Source organism: Petaurus breviceps, unplaced genomic scaffold (genome assembly GCF_028583685.1).
Source record: "Petaurus breviceps papuanus isolate PSGF00001 unplaced genomic scaffold, PetGlider_PUasm1.0 419, whole genome shotgun sequence".
NCBI classification, from domain to species: Eukaryota; Metazoa; Chordata; class Mammalia; order Diprotodontia; family Petauridae; genus Petaurus; species Petaurus breviceps.
Window position 1 is genome coordinate 13,189,235 of NW_027186324.1, and position 13,715 is coordinate 13,202,949.

A 13,715-nucleotide genomic window follows, 5' to 3' on the forward strand; every position below is an offset into this window, starting at 1 on the left:
GGGAGAAGGGAATAAGCTTTCCTTCCCCGAGGCCCCGGCGGGACCTCTGTAGAGCCTTCCCGGGGCGCTGCAGTCCGCCACCTTACATCTTGCTGAGAGACCAGGGTTGCTTCCATTCCACGTTGGTGTCCGAATTGCACGGCTAGTGGCTAGTGGCGCACTAGATGATTCGGAATGAGTGGAATGTGATAGTTCTTATTTAGTGCCAAATGACCTGAGGGGGAAAACGCACAATTTTACTGCTGGTGTGAGCAGCAGAAAGATTTCAGGTTTCTGTATGCTCTCGAGAACTTCAGAGATTGATGTCATCAGTTCTTGGTTTCATCACACATTAGTTTGATATGTTTTTTCTTGATGCAAGTGTGTCATTACTCATTCTTAGGTTTTTCTGGATCATAAATGTCACAATGGGGGTGGGAGAAGAAATTTAATATATTTAGGTAAGACTTGGAAAAGAAAGGATGAAGTCAGTTGGCACAGGTGGTTAGAACACTGGGCTTGGAATCAGAAAGACTTGTCTTCATGAGTTCAAATCTGGCCTCAGATGAGTAGATGTATGATCCTGGGTAAGTCACCTAACCCTGTTTGCCTCAGTTCTTCATCTGTAAAAATGAGCTGGAAGAAATGGCAAGGAAAACCACTCTAGTACCCTTGCCAAGAAAACCCCCAAATGGAGTCCCTAAGAGTTGGACGTGACTGAAACGGTGGTAGTCTAGGTGTTTTGAGAGTCCTGAAATGCAAGGGCAAACAGCATGGGTCTGCTTCCAAAGAATTCGACCACTCAAGCCTTCTTTCAGTCCAAGTAGCAAGTTGTATTTGTGACGCAAATAGAAGTGGGCCAGACTCCTAGTGAGGGCGCATTTGATTGGGACCAGGCTGATGTTTTTATAGGGAAAAAGATTGTGGAAAGGTTGGGATGGGGTGGTATGGAGGTGATGGAAAATGGAAGGTTGTGCTGGGTGGGGACCACAGTGAAAGGAGTACATGGCGATGCCTCTGGAGAACACCTGGAATCTGGGTTGCAGGGCTGGGTTCCTGAAATGTGTGGGAAAGTTCCAAGGGTGGGGGGTCCAGAACCCATAACCCTTCAAAATGATTCAGCAGCAACAAGAGTATTTGAGAAAAAAGACGGTTTGAAGTGGAATTAATGGAGATTATGTGGTGAAAGACAAGACTGGAAGGGGCAAAGCAGAAGGAAGAAAGAAAATGTGAGACATTTTGAGTCACACCTTTTTTTGGGTACCTGGAAGAATACTTCATCCAGTGTTGAGGTCAGAGTTGGGAGAGCTGGTTCAGATTTGTGAAAGATTTCAATCAGACCTTCTCTTTAGCCAAAGGGAACTTTATTAACGCCAAAGCAGGTGGGCCTGAGACTTAGCAAGGAGCTAAACAAAGGCAATGATACAGGACAAGGACCAGACTTATGTAGCCAGAAAGCTACCCAGTCTGTGTAGTATGATGCTGTAATTTTAGGGTTTCTAGTGGGGGTTGGAGATTTAGGGACAGGATGAAGAAGATGGATGACGCAGGGTAAGGGAGATGGGAAATTCTGTGACCCAGGATGGAGGAGTGATAAAGTTTTATGGTCCCAGATAAGGGGGAAGGTTTATGGTATTCCAAATGGTTCAGGATAAGGGGGGAGTTTACTTCAGGACGCTCTCAGGCTCAGGAGGGCCTCCCAAGGTACTGAGAAAGCAACCCTTAATATTACTTTTAACCCTTAGGACACCTCTGTATTCACATCACCAGGACCACCTGGTTTGGGAATAGTGAGATTGGGAGAAAGCAGCATGTAACTGTCTTGTGTTGGCAGCACAAGACAATGGTCAGTCAATCAACAGTCATGTGCCATGCACTGTGCTAAATTCTGGGAATAGAAATAAAGGGGGAAAAAAAAACAATCGCTTTTCTCAGAGAGCTCATGATCTAATGGGAGAAACAAGCAAGATTTAGAAGGCATAAATTAGAGAGGATCTCAGAGGGAAGACACTACCCTTAAGAGGGATTGTGGAAGGTTTTTGTAGAAAATTTTATCTGGGTCTTGAAGAAAGCCAGGGAGGCCAGGAGATGGAGATGAAGAGACAATTCAAGGCTTGGGGGTCAGCCCAGTGCATGGCGTTGGGGAGTGGAGTGTCCAGTGAGAGGAAACAGCAAAGAGGCCAGTGTCACTGGGTCCTGGAGTACATGGAGAGCCTTAAGGGAGCCAGAGTAGCCAGGATGAAAGGGGGCAGGTGACGAAGGGTTTTGAATGCCAAAGAGGATTGGATCCCAGTTGATAAGGAGCTAGTGTGGAAAGTGAGGTGATTATAATTAGATGGCCCTAATGAGAAAAGGACCAGGGTTTGATCCCTTGTGCCGTAATCTGCAGTGCTTACCCTAACCAGTTGTCCTTCTAACCAGTTGTCTTACTAATGCTTGCACTTAAACTGGGGACCAGGTGAGAATAGGATAGATGACTGTAAAATTATTTTGGCACAACTAGAAAACCAGTGACATATGCATATCTGACAGTTATCTTCACCTGGTCTGCCCCCTTAAAAACAGTTTATTATATACACCTGGATATTCACAGACAGTAGTACTATTGAGAAAAGTGTTGCTTTAGTGAAGGTTTGTTGCCATGTTTTTAAGGATGGCAGGGAAATAGTTTAATAAATCACACTGCCGTCCACCCCAAGTCCCTTGTCTTTCTCTTTTGCCTTCCTTGGGACAAAACAGTGAGGTAGAAAGCACACTCGATTGTGAGAGGGAAGGCCTTGGTGTGAATCCCAGTTCTTTCATGTAATGTGTAGTATGACCTTGGGCAAGTCACTGTTCTTGACCTCAAGTTTCCTCATCTGTAAAATGGGGAAAGTAATACTTGTATTTCCCACTTCACAGAGTTCTTGTAAGGTAAGCCCCTTGAAAACCTATAGACATGAATAATTACTGTGCCTTGCACCCATATATTGCAATGTGGGAATCATAGTAACTGTGGCGGGAATTGGCATACCACTTGAAGGAAGGTCTTAAGAGATTCTCCAAGAGGCACACATCGACTATGGAGAGGAGTGAGTAACAGTTGTGTAGTTACTTTAAGAGCTCATGTGAGTGTCGGGGTAGTGGGTCTCGACCGCCTCTTTTCCGTCCTCTGTCTGGCCTACACACCTCTCCAGCTGCTTTGATCCTGGCTGCTGGACTTTTCCTAGGAGGGATGGGGCCAGCCTTCTCCAGATCTGGCTTGTTCCTGGACTTTTGAGTTCGTGTTACTGCGTCTTAAGATCCTTCCTTCCCCCTCCTCTCTCCCTTCCACTCCCCCCATTTGTTGAACCTTAACTGAAGAGTTATGCTTATGCCAAACTCCTTCTGAGGAACTCTCCTTTGAGGGAAGAAGCTATTTGTGACCCAGTGTTTATAGTCCTTTCGTCCCATAGGATTTGCTAGAAAGGAGGATTTCTTAGTCCCCTGGAATGCCATGACTTAGTGTCTATGGGTCAGAAACTTTGAGTCATTCTGATATGAATTAGGCTGGGAATCTGGCCTTAGGTTTTGGACACCAAGGTAAAATATTCCGGAGTTCAACTGGAGCCAGTACTTAATACTTAATAATGATTATGTGTGGATTTTGGGGAGTTGGGAGGAGGGCAGGACAGGGAATGGAGAGAAATAAAAATGAAAGCTTTTCCTCGTCTCCTGTTTTGATATTGTCTTTGTATCTCCAGGATCTAGACTAAATACTTAATAAATGACACTTTATTGAATTGAATATTGGTAGATTCATGGCTTGACTTTTTCTTCCTGATACAGGACCATGTCCGGGGATGGGACAAATGCAGATGGAGCCATGGAAGGAGGGCCCAGTCCTTGTAAGCGAGTAAAGGCGGAGGCAGTGGATCTCGCTTCACCTTTGAACTTTGACAGCCCTAATGCTCTCTTTGAGAGCTTGATATCTCCCATCAAGATGGAGACTTTTTTCAAGGAATACTGGGAGCAGAAGCCACTTGTGATTCAGAGAGATGATCCTTTACTGGCTGCTTACTTTCAGTCCCTTTTCCAGTTAACAGATTTGAAGAATCTGTGCAGATTGGGAATGTACTATGGAAGAGATATAAACGTGTGCCGATGTGTGAACGGGCGGAAGAAGGTGTTAAATAAGGGGAGCAAAGTACACTACCTTCAACTGAGAAAAGATTTTGATCAGAAAAGGGCGACCATCCAGTTCCACCAGCCTCAGAGATTTAAGGTTAGGTAATGTCCGAGCCTCTCATTACGGAACGCATTGCTTCCAGCATTTGAGGCTGTGTGTTGGGATGATTCTTGAAGTATAATAAGGTTGGGTTCAAGAATTCATTCAGTCTCCTGTTCTCCTGCTGTGCATATCCCAGTCTGAGAAAAGCTAGTGACCTTTTGTAGAATATAACGTGGTAAGGAGATTTCCATAGATAGAGAGATGGAAACAGATGAACATTATCAAGTGCTTCCTCTGTGCAAAGCCCCAGGGATAGAAATACAAGCAAGCAAGACAGTTTTGGCCATAGGGAGCTTACTTTCTAATGGAGGAAGAAAAACATGAAGGAATCCAGAGGGTGTTTGGAAAGGGAGAAAGGCTGAAGAACCTGCAAGGGAGTGCCATGGAGACCTGGCCCTGGCTAGACAAGGCCAAATCAAATCAAGGAAGAGACTCATGTGGAGTCCAAGCTTCTAGTCAGGAGGATGTGGAGGTAGTGGTCTGAGCAGAAAAAGCATCATGAGAAGATGACCTGGGCCCTCGCTCTTTTGGTGACATTGTCCCAGTTTCCTAGAACTCTGGTTGCAAATATCTGTTGTGATCACTCTGCTAAGCCACCAGAAGATGCTGTTGAATCTGGCTGTGATAGGTGAACCTTAGCTAGCCAAGGCCTCCCTTGCGATCTCTTTACTATGGTCCTGTGAGGATACCTTCTGCCTTTCCAGAAGACCCAGAAGGCCCTTGCATTCCTTTATGTTTTTCTTCCCTTACTGGAATGTAAGCTGCTTGAGGCCAATGACTCTCTTGCTTGTAGTTTCTGTCTTCAGGGCTTAGTACAGGGCCTGGCACACAAGAAGCACTTAATAAATGCTCATCTGTTATTCTGTCCATCTATCCATCCGTCTGTCAGTCTGTTCGTTGTCCGTCTATCTGTCTTTCTGTCTGTCTTTCTCTCTCTGTCTGTCTGTCTATCTAATCTGTCCATCTATCCATCTGTCTGTCTATCTATCGATATCTATCTAATTTATCCATCTGCCTGTCTGTCTGTCTATCGATATCTAATTTGTCCTTGCCAGTGAATCTGGTGGCTTAACGAGAATCAAAGGAATTTTCTTTTTGAAATTGAAATCACTTCCACTTGGAGCTCAGATACAAGTGCAAGCAGTGTTTGGGCTAGGCCACCAGCAATATTTATGACAGTATTTTGATGTTGTTTGGTTGTGTCAGACTCTTTGTGACCCCATTTGGGATTTTCTTGGCAAAGGTGCTGGAGTGGTTTGTTATTTCCTTCACCAACTCATCTTAGAAATGAAGAGCTGAGGCAGACAGGGTAAGAGACCCGTCCAGGGTCACACAGCTAGGAAGTGTCTAATGCCATATTTGAAATCAGATCTTCCTGATTCCAGGGAGGATGCTTTATCTGCTGCACTATCTAGCTGGCCCATGTTGCAACATAAATAATGTTAATTCATGGTTTTCTAAGTCATGCGGCTACAGGGATCCATTTTTATTTGAGTTTGACGCAACAGTTTTTAAACAACTAAATGGTACAGAAACCCTCCGCTCATACAGATAGACTTGTCTAGAATTTAGTCTTAAGGAGTTTATTGTAGCACTGAGTTTGTAAGCGGCTTGTTTGTGGTCGAGCACCTAGTGTGTAGGTAGGTTTCAGAGAGAGGACTCTGAGGGTCAGCTCTCTATCCATTATGCCACACTGCTTCTTAAACAAAATTAACTATTTTATTTTAGAAGTTCTTGGGGATTAATTTTCACAGACAGGTTACAGCCTCAGCAAGAACCATGTGTGATTCCATTCCCAGGGGACATTATCTAACATCGTCTTATTTATCTCTTCCTCCCAACCTTCTTTTTAAGTGTTCCCTTTACACACTGATACAAGTAATTTTTGCTCTGTTCTTTCCATAAGAATTATCCCCTGTCACTTTTCTCATTTGTACATTGTTCCATCCATTCTAGGCAGTGCTTTTATCCTTTATTGTTGATATGGTTAAAATATTGAAATTTTATAGAGTTTAGTATTCATCACCAACCTCAGCTCATTCAGAGATTTAGCACTAGTAATTGATTAATAATAATAATATTCCTACAGTCTGGTGTATTCATTTTTAATTACCTTCTTGATTCCATGGTCCATATATGTTTGGATGCTCTCTCCTCCAGTTTAACAAATAGTTTATTTAAATTGGCAGCTAGGTGACAAAGTGGATAGAGTGCTAGCCTTGGAAGATCTGAGTTCAAATTTGGCCTCAGACATTAACTACAGCAGTGTGACCCTGGCCTCAGTTTTCTCATCTGTAAAATGAGCTGGAGAGGGAAATGTCAAACCATTCTAGTATCTTTGCCAAGAAAACCCTAAATCAGGTCAGAGTCTGACATGACTAAAGAACAGCCAAGTATGTTTGAATTTTTTCTAGAAACAGATCTTTCCCCACAAATGCTTCCTTCTTCCTAACTTGAGGTCACCAGTTTCATCCAGGTTCTTAACTGAGATGCCACCCTTGACTTCTTCCTTTGACCCCTGCCACACGTCCAGTCTGTGGCCGAGCCCTGTCCGTTCCGTCTTCGTAACATCCCCAGTATCGGCCCCTTTTATTCTTGTAGTGCCGCCGTAGCCCCGGTGCATGTCTGTATTGCCCCATGCTTGGATGATGGCAGGAGGCTTCTGGTTGGTCTGCTAGCCTCTCGCCACTCCATCTGCCAGTCAGTAAATGGCAGTTGGTCCCATCCCCTCCAGGATGGAATAGAAAATCCCCCGTTTGGCTTTTAAAGCCCTTTATAATTTAGCCCCTTTCTAGTCTTCTAAAAAAAAGTGCTTTTATTAAGTATTTTGGTTATCTTTGAAGTATATACACCTAGTACTGGGATCTCTGGGGCCAGAAATCTACTTTAGTCAGTCAAGTATTTATTAAGCCACTCACATGTGGCAGGTTCTGCACTAAGGCACTGGGGATGATTTACAAAGAGTAAAGTGCTCTCTATGCACGGGAAACTTAGATTCTACTGGAGAGGACAACAAGTAGAAACCTAGGCATACATAGCATAAATATATAATGAAGAAATACATAGTCGTTAAGTACAGAACGGTTTAGGAGGGGAGGGTACTGGCAGTCCCAGGAATTGGCAGAGGCTTCCTGAAAAAGGCGGCATGTTCCAGGCGTGTGTCATGGCCGGTTTGCCTGGATTATAGTGTGAAGGAGGGAATGGTAATGGTCACTGGGGCTGGAAAGAAATTTTAAGTTTATATTTTTCCCCCATCGCTGGAGTTGTTAGGGTAGGGAAGTTGCATCATCAGGTTTGTCCTTCAGAACAATTATTTTGAGAGGAGTGTATGTGACAAGACTGGAGTGGTGAGAGACTTGAGGCAAGGAGACTCCCACTTCTCTTACTTGATTTCCAGAACCCTTCTTGAGCTCTTGCTTGGCCTGCGACCACTTCCAATGTTTCTTGGAAGCTTTTGATGCAGGAGCTTTGACTTTGTTGCCTTCTTCTGTAGCCTGACTTTGTTATGCTCTTTGCTCACCCATTTCCAGATCCCTGTCAGAGGGATCTGCTTCCAGTGGGGTGGGTGCGCCGTCATAACTCAGGGGTTCTCTTCCTGGACCATCTGTGGGCCCAGAGCTGCCACCGTCACCACCCCCTCCCCGGTCCCGGGCTGAGGCCATGCTGTGCTCCTGTTTCACTCAGCTCCCACTCAGTTCCCCTGCTGACCTTCTGTGCTGTCCTTTGCATTTCTGTGTTGAGAAGTCTGGAAACTGCCACAGCTGCCAGGGATTCAGTGTCCTGAGGCCTGTTCTGGCCCCAGCCGGACTGATCTCTGCTCCCATGCCCGTAGTGTCTGCTTTTCAGGCTGTCTTGGGTGGGAAGTGGGTTTCACTCTGTCATTTTGCAGGCTCTTTGGCTCTAGAATTTGTTGTCATTTTTTGCAGGTGTGTGGAGGGGTTTGGGAGCATCATCTTGGCTCTGCCCCCATGAGGAGACTCTTGCAGCCTTCTAATCCAGTCAGGATGTAGTGAGTGCCTCAGGTGAGGTGGTAGCTGTGTAAATGGAGAGAAGCAGTCAGGTGTGAGAGATCTTGGGGAGGTCAGAACACCCGAGACTCAGCAGCTTGACTGTATTGTTTCCAGAATTCATAGCTTTACTCATAATGTGTTTGTGTGCCCTTCTTTCTATAACCTAGCGATTTCCAGTCTTAGGCCATCTTTGCCAACTTGGTTAAGTCTTTGCCTCAGTTTCCTCAACAGCAAAGCATGAATGTAATGGGGAATCACCCAGCTATGGAAACAGTGAGTCTGAAAAGCATCGGAAGCCTGTGCAACTTCAGAGTTGTCTGATTTGTGTTTTCCTCAGGTGCTTAGAGCAGTCTTTAATATGGTTAGTGACAGTCTGTATGTCTTCTGAGAACTCTTTTTTTCTTCTTCATATGCTTTGACCTCTCCGTATGCTTTTGTGGGAACCATCTGTCTTTTCTTTTTAATCAATGAGTTATCTTGGGCACAGTGGAAAAAGAGACTGGATTTGGAGTCAAAGGACCTTCCTGAAGGAGGGTTTGGCCCCTTTGCACGCATGTTTTGGACACAGCATTTACTTTTCTGGACCTCAGCTGGTATTCTTTCCCAGGAACATCACTGATGTTTTATTTGGGGGGGGGGGGGGGGGAGCAAGTAGAGGCAGTCGGGTTAAGTGGCTTGCCCAGGGTCAAGCAGGGGCTGGATTTGAACTCTGGTCTTCCTGATTCTAGGGCTGGTGCTCTATTCACTGCAACACCTAATTGCCCCATGACTGTTGTTTTCTAATTAAATCCTTGTGTAATACTCCAGCGTAAGTCCTCTGAGATCACTTCTCTAGAACAGTCTCAATAGATTACCTCCTTTTTAAAAAAAAAAATTATTTGTCTTTGTGTCACCCAAAAGGCAGCGTGGTTCTAGACTTGACATCAGAGGTCCTGGGTTCAAATCCTGACTCTGTTGTGCACTTCCTGTTATGACCTTGGTTCTGGCATGTAACCCATCTGAAGGAGCCTTAGTTTCCTCCTGTACAAAACGAAGGTGAATTAATTGACCTCTAGGGTACCTTCCAAATTAGGAATCTAAGATCCAGTGACGGTACTTGAGAGATAGGGCTTTGTTATTAGAGAGAAGGGAGCCCGAGTTCATTTGCCTTCAGTGGGGTGTTAGGAAGTTTATTTTTTTTATTCAGATCTCCTGCTTGCTGTAACCAGAGCCTGTTAGGAAAGGCATTTTGAGATCACTTTTTCAGAAAAAAAAAATTAAAACAGTGAAGTTACTTAATATTTTATCATCAAGAAACCAACAGAAAGTTATGGAAAGTGCATGTTTTCTGTGGGTGTCTTTTCTGCAACCCCAAACATCCTTTGTTTTTTGGAATATTTCTCTGCTGATTCTTGTAACAGATCTAACAAAGACCCATTCTTCCACCTCCCTTCACACACACAGTCTTCCTGACTCTGAGGTGGCCATGACCTTGGCTCTGCTGCTGGAACAGGAAGAGTTTGTTTCTCCCTGGCCTGACTGGCATGTATGACTTCTTCCCTTCACGTTTCCTCTTCTCTGTTCCCACCCCTTAACTCTACTAATAGCATTGCTTTCTTAGTATCTCCCCGCTTAGGACAGAGCTTGGCACGTAGGAAGGGCTTAAGGGATGTGTTCTGGCTTGACTTGATCATCTGGTATCTTACAAACTTAGCATTGGGTGAACTGTCCCTGCAGGGGCTAGGGGTTGTTTGATTCTGTAGTTGTAGGGGTGCTTGGCCAGGCACTGTGGGAGGCTTTGGTTCTGATTCATCCATCTCATTCCTGTGAGAAGGCCCTGATCAGGTTGCTGCCGGGAGGCCTCTGGCAGGCTGCAGGAGGAACCTTGGCTGCTCAGTGGGTTCTAAGCCTGATCGAGTCTTTACCTTTAAGCACAGGGCATTGGTTCAGATGACCTGAGGCTCGGGATGCTCTGAGGGAGGGGGGTCATCCACCTTCCTTGTTTACTGCTCTTTCAGGACACGCTCATGTTGCTGTTCCAGTTTACCTGGAAATGCTTGTGTGAAGAGGTGGCAGTCGTGGTTGTTTTACTGTGTGTAATAAGCCCCAGTGAACACGGGTGTGCTCTGTCCACCCATGAATCAAAGTGTTGGTAAAGAAGCACCAGCGGTTTTGTATTTGGTTTTGGGGCTGTGGGAGCAGAATTTTTCTTAAGGTGTGGTTTGACAGTAAGATAGAATTTATGATCCTTGAGGGCAGGGAAATTTTCATTTTTATCTTTGTATTCCTAGAACATAGCCCAGTCCCTGGAATATAGAAGGAGTTGAATAAATTGCTTCATGAATGAGTGATTGAATGAGTGAATGAATGGTTGAGTATAGTTACTTTATACAGAGAATTCTTAGTGCAGTTTTAAGCTCTGACACCCCAACATAAAGCCAGGAATTTCCCACTCTAAATCTGTGATTTTTGACAATTTTAGTAGATTTCTCCTGCACTTTTGTAAATACTTGAATTTGGGTCATTTGAGAGGCAGCACAGTGCTGCATTTGACATCTGAGTTCAAATTTTAAGTTAAGCTTTAATGACTTAAGACTACATTAAGAATTCTGGGACACCCTCTGTGTGACTTCTGATCTTGAGCAGAATCTTTGCTTTAAGCTCCGACTTTCATGGAACCAGCAGTACTTGAAATTGGAAAAGAAAATAGAATGAAGCTAAATTAGCCTTCCTCCCTTTCTCATGATCTCAGTTGTTACTGTTGAACTACTCTGAATATTGCTCTGTGAAAAGGCAGTTATTGATATTTTTGGATGCAGAGAGAGGAGGAAAGATTCATCTTAGTTAGTTTTTGGAAAAAGTGAAGTTCAAGAAAACAAGGCTTAGCAAAAAGAGGGGGGAAAAGCATCTAGCAGCCAGGAAAGAGAGGTTCTAGGTTAGTGGAGTGCTCATTCATTCAGTAAGCAAGGTTCAGGGGACAGGAAATTTTAAAAAGGAAAGATGAAAGCACTTATTTTGCAGACTAAGTTCTCGAGTCAGAGATCACTGGTTGAGAGAAAGACCAGATGTTGAGGTATTCCGAGGGGAGGATCATCAGCTCCCTTGTTTATCCCCATTTCAGGACATAGAGCTATTGCAGTTAACCTGGAAATACTGCGTGAAGAGCTAAAAGTTGTCCACAGTTACTAAAGAGTCTGAAGCTTAGAGGCAGAGGTAGCCAGGAGAGAGGGCTGATCTCATGGCAGGAAAATTGCAGGATGCTGCCAGTTTCCCTGAGTACGTCACGTAACCTGCTGGGACCCCACCCAAGCCACTCACCCAGAGTAACTTGCAGGGCAGATGCTGAACTTCATTGTTAGAGAGAGTTCTTTCCCAGTTGCTTTTTATCCTAGCAGTAAAGTCCTGGGTCTGGTCTGAGAAAACAGCGTCTCTCAGGCGGTCTGCAGAAAGACAGGTGCCAAAGTACTTTTCAGGCGTTGCAGTGGCTACAGCAATGGATCTGGGGTCAGGATAGATCTGACTTTGGGCATTTCTGTGTGACCCTGGACAAGTCACTTTGACCAGTTTCCCTCAGTTTCCTAATCTGTAAAATGAACTGGAGAAGGAAATGGCGACCCTCTCCAGCATCTTTGCCAAGAAAACCTCCTTCCTGGGTATAAATTAGGCTCTTTGGGAGCTGCTCCCAAAGACAGCTTTTCACTTTTCGGGCAGCTTTGCTCAACACAACAGTTTTCCTTATATCAAGCCAAAATTTGTTTCTTTGTAACTCATCGCTCCTATTTCTTCCATTGTAGAGTGAGAAAAGCAAATCCAGTGTCCAGTCCCTCCCATGGCTGCTTTGGAGCCTAGAGGTTTATAGAAGTAGCCCTGGTAGCCTACATAAGGTGTTTCTCAAAATGTTGTTGTACTGATCCAGTTTTCCCCTTTTTAAATACCGTGTTTCCCCGATAATAAGACCTATCCCGAAAATAAGCCCTCCCCTTACTGTGTAAGATTCCTCTAAAATAAGCCCTCCCCCGAAAATAAGCCCTATTGAGATTGCTACTGTAGTGAAGGTGATCCCCTGCGCTACACGCTACATTACGGTACCCTCTGTATGCACCGTCCCCCCCCCATGAAACGCACGCCGCGCTCCGAGCTGCATCCAGTCAGAGCTGCAGCAGTGAGCGCGTCATCCTGTTCTTCCCTAGTGATTTGCTTGCTGGCGCCATTGAGAGCAGTGCCGCGGAGGAGAGCTGAGGCAGGACAACATAAGCCCTCCCCTGAAAATAAGCCCTCTGGTGTTTTTCTTTCCAAAAAAAATAAGACGACAGTGTCTTATTATGGGGGAAACACGGTAGCAGCAGCAGCAGCAGCAGCAGCTAGAATTGTTATGATGCTTTACGCATGTCATCTCACTTGGTCCTGACAACAGCGTTGTGATGTGGGTGTTTTATTTATTATCTTCAATTAAAAGGTGAGGAAACTGAAGCTGAGAGAGGTTATTGAGAGACTTGCCCAGAGTCACACAGCTGGTAATTTGAACTCAGGTCTTCCTGATCTCAAAGTCTGCCATATTATGTAGCTTTTACATTTTTTCCCTGTTTTGATCCTAATGGAAAGAACCTAGGTTTTGGAGTCAGAAGATCTGGGTTCAAATACCGTCTCTGAAATTAACTGCCTCTGTGACCTTGGCACCAGGCACATGGTAGATACTTAATATTATTGACTAATTTTCTTTCCCTTTCTCTTTTCAGCCTAACCTTGCTTTTTATACCTTATGGCCCTTAAGTCTTACCTAATTCATTGATTTGAGGGATAGGAAGGGAAGAATGGGGCTGCTGAATTGTCCTTATTTCTTTTTCTTTCTTTTTTTTTCTTAAAAGGATGAGCTATGGAAAATCCAGGAGAAGCTAGAATGTTTTTTTGGATCTCTGGTTGGATCTAATGTGTATATAACTCCCTCGGAGTCCCAGGGCTTGCCCCCTCATTATGACGATATTGAGGTAAGAATTATTGCAATGCTACTAATTCCTTGAAAAATGAAAAATGAGCTTCTAATAGCAGAACAGGTTTGAGATTCCTCTATATATCTATGGATCTATATCTACCATATCTATATAACTATATGCATATATATTTAGATATCTATAACTGTATCCCTGTAACTGTGTATATATCTGTCCATAGATCTATAACTTTAACTATATATGTGTATAAATATAATCTACCTACCCACCTCTGTTTGTGCATGCACATACCCCACAGTAGATTTGAAAATATTACATGATTTGTAAAATTATTCCTGGCAAAAAAATCTTTGAATGTACTGTTGTCTTAGTCCAGACCTATTACTGTAATATCTTGGCTATCTTGGAGAAAGTAGGAAGATATCTTTAATCTTATGCACCCAAAACATATCTTTCTCTCTCTCCCTCATTCTCTTTCTCCCTCTCTTCCTCTCTCTCTCTCTCTCTCCCTATCTCCTTCTTTCTCTCTCCCTCTCTCTCTCCCTCTCT

The 13,715-nt window shown here is 44.2% G+C and overlaps 1 protein-coding gene across 8 annotated transcripts in view; it reads left to right on the top strand.

Annotated features, from left to right (window-relative positions):
- Window positions 1–13,715, top strand: part of RIOX2 (ribosomal oxygenase 2) — a 56,350-nt gene that overhangs the window by 855 nt on the left and 41,780 nt on the right. For 7 of the 8 annotated variants that reach the window (XM_069100735.1, XM_069100741.1, XM_069100740.1 and 4 more), the window contains exons 2-3: window positions 3,787–4,222; window positions 13,083–13,202. In XM_069100735.1, the coding sequence (XP_068956836.1) occupies window positions 3,791–4,222; window positions 13,083–13,202 (552 nt within the window). In that variant the 5' untranslated portion in view covers window positions 3,787–3,790. The remainder of the gene's footprint in view (window positions 1–3,786; window positions 4,223–13,082; window positions 13,203–13,715) is intronic. The other variant, XM_069100739.1, reaches the window with a different exon arrangement.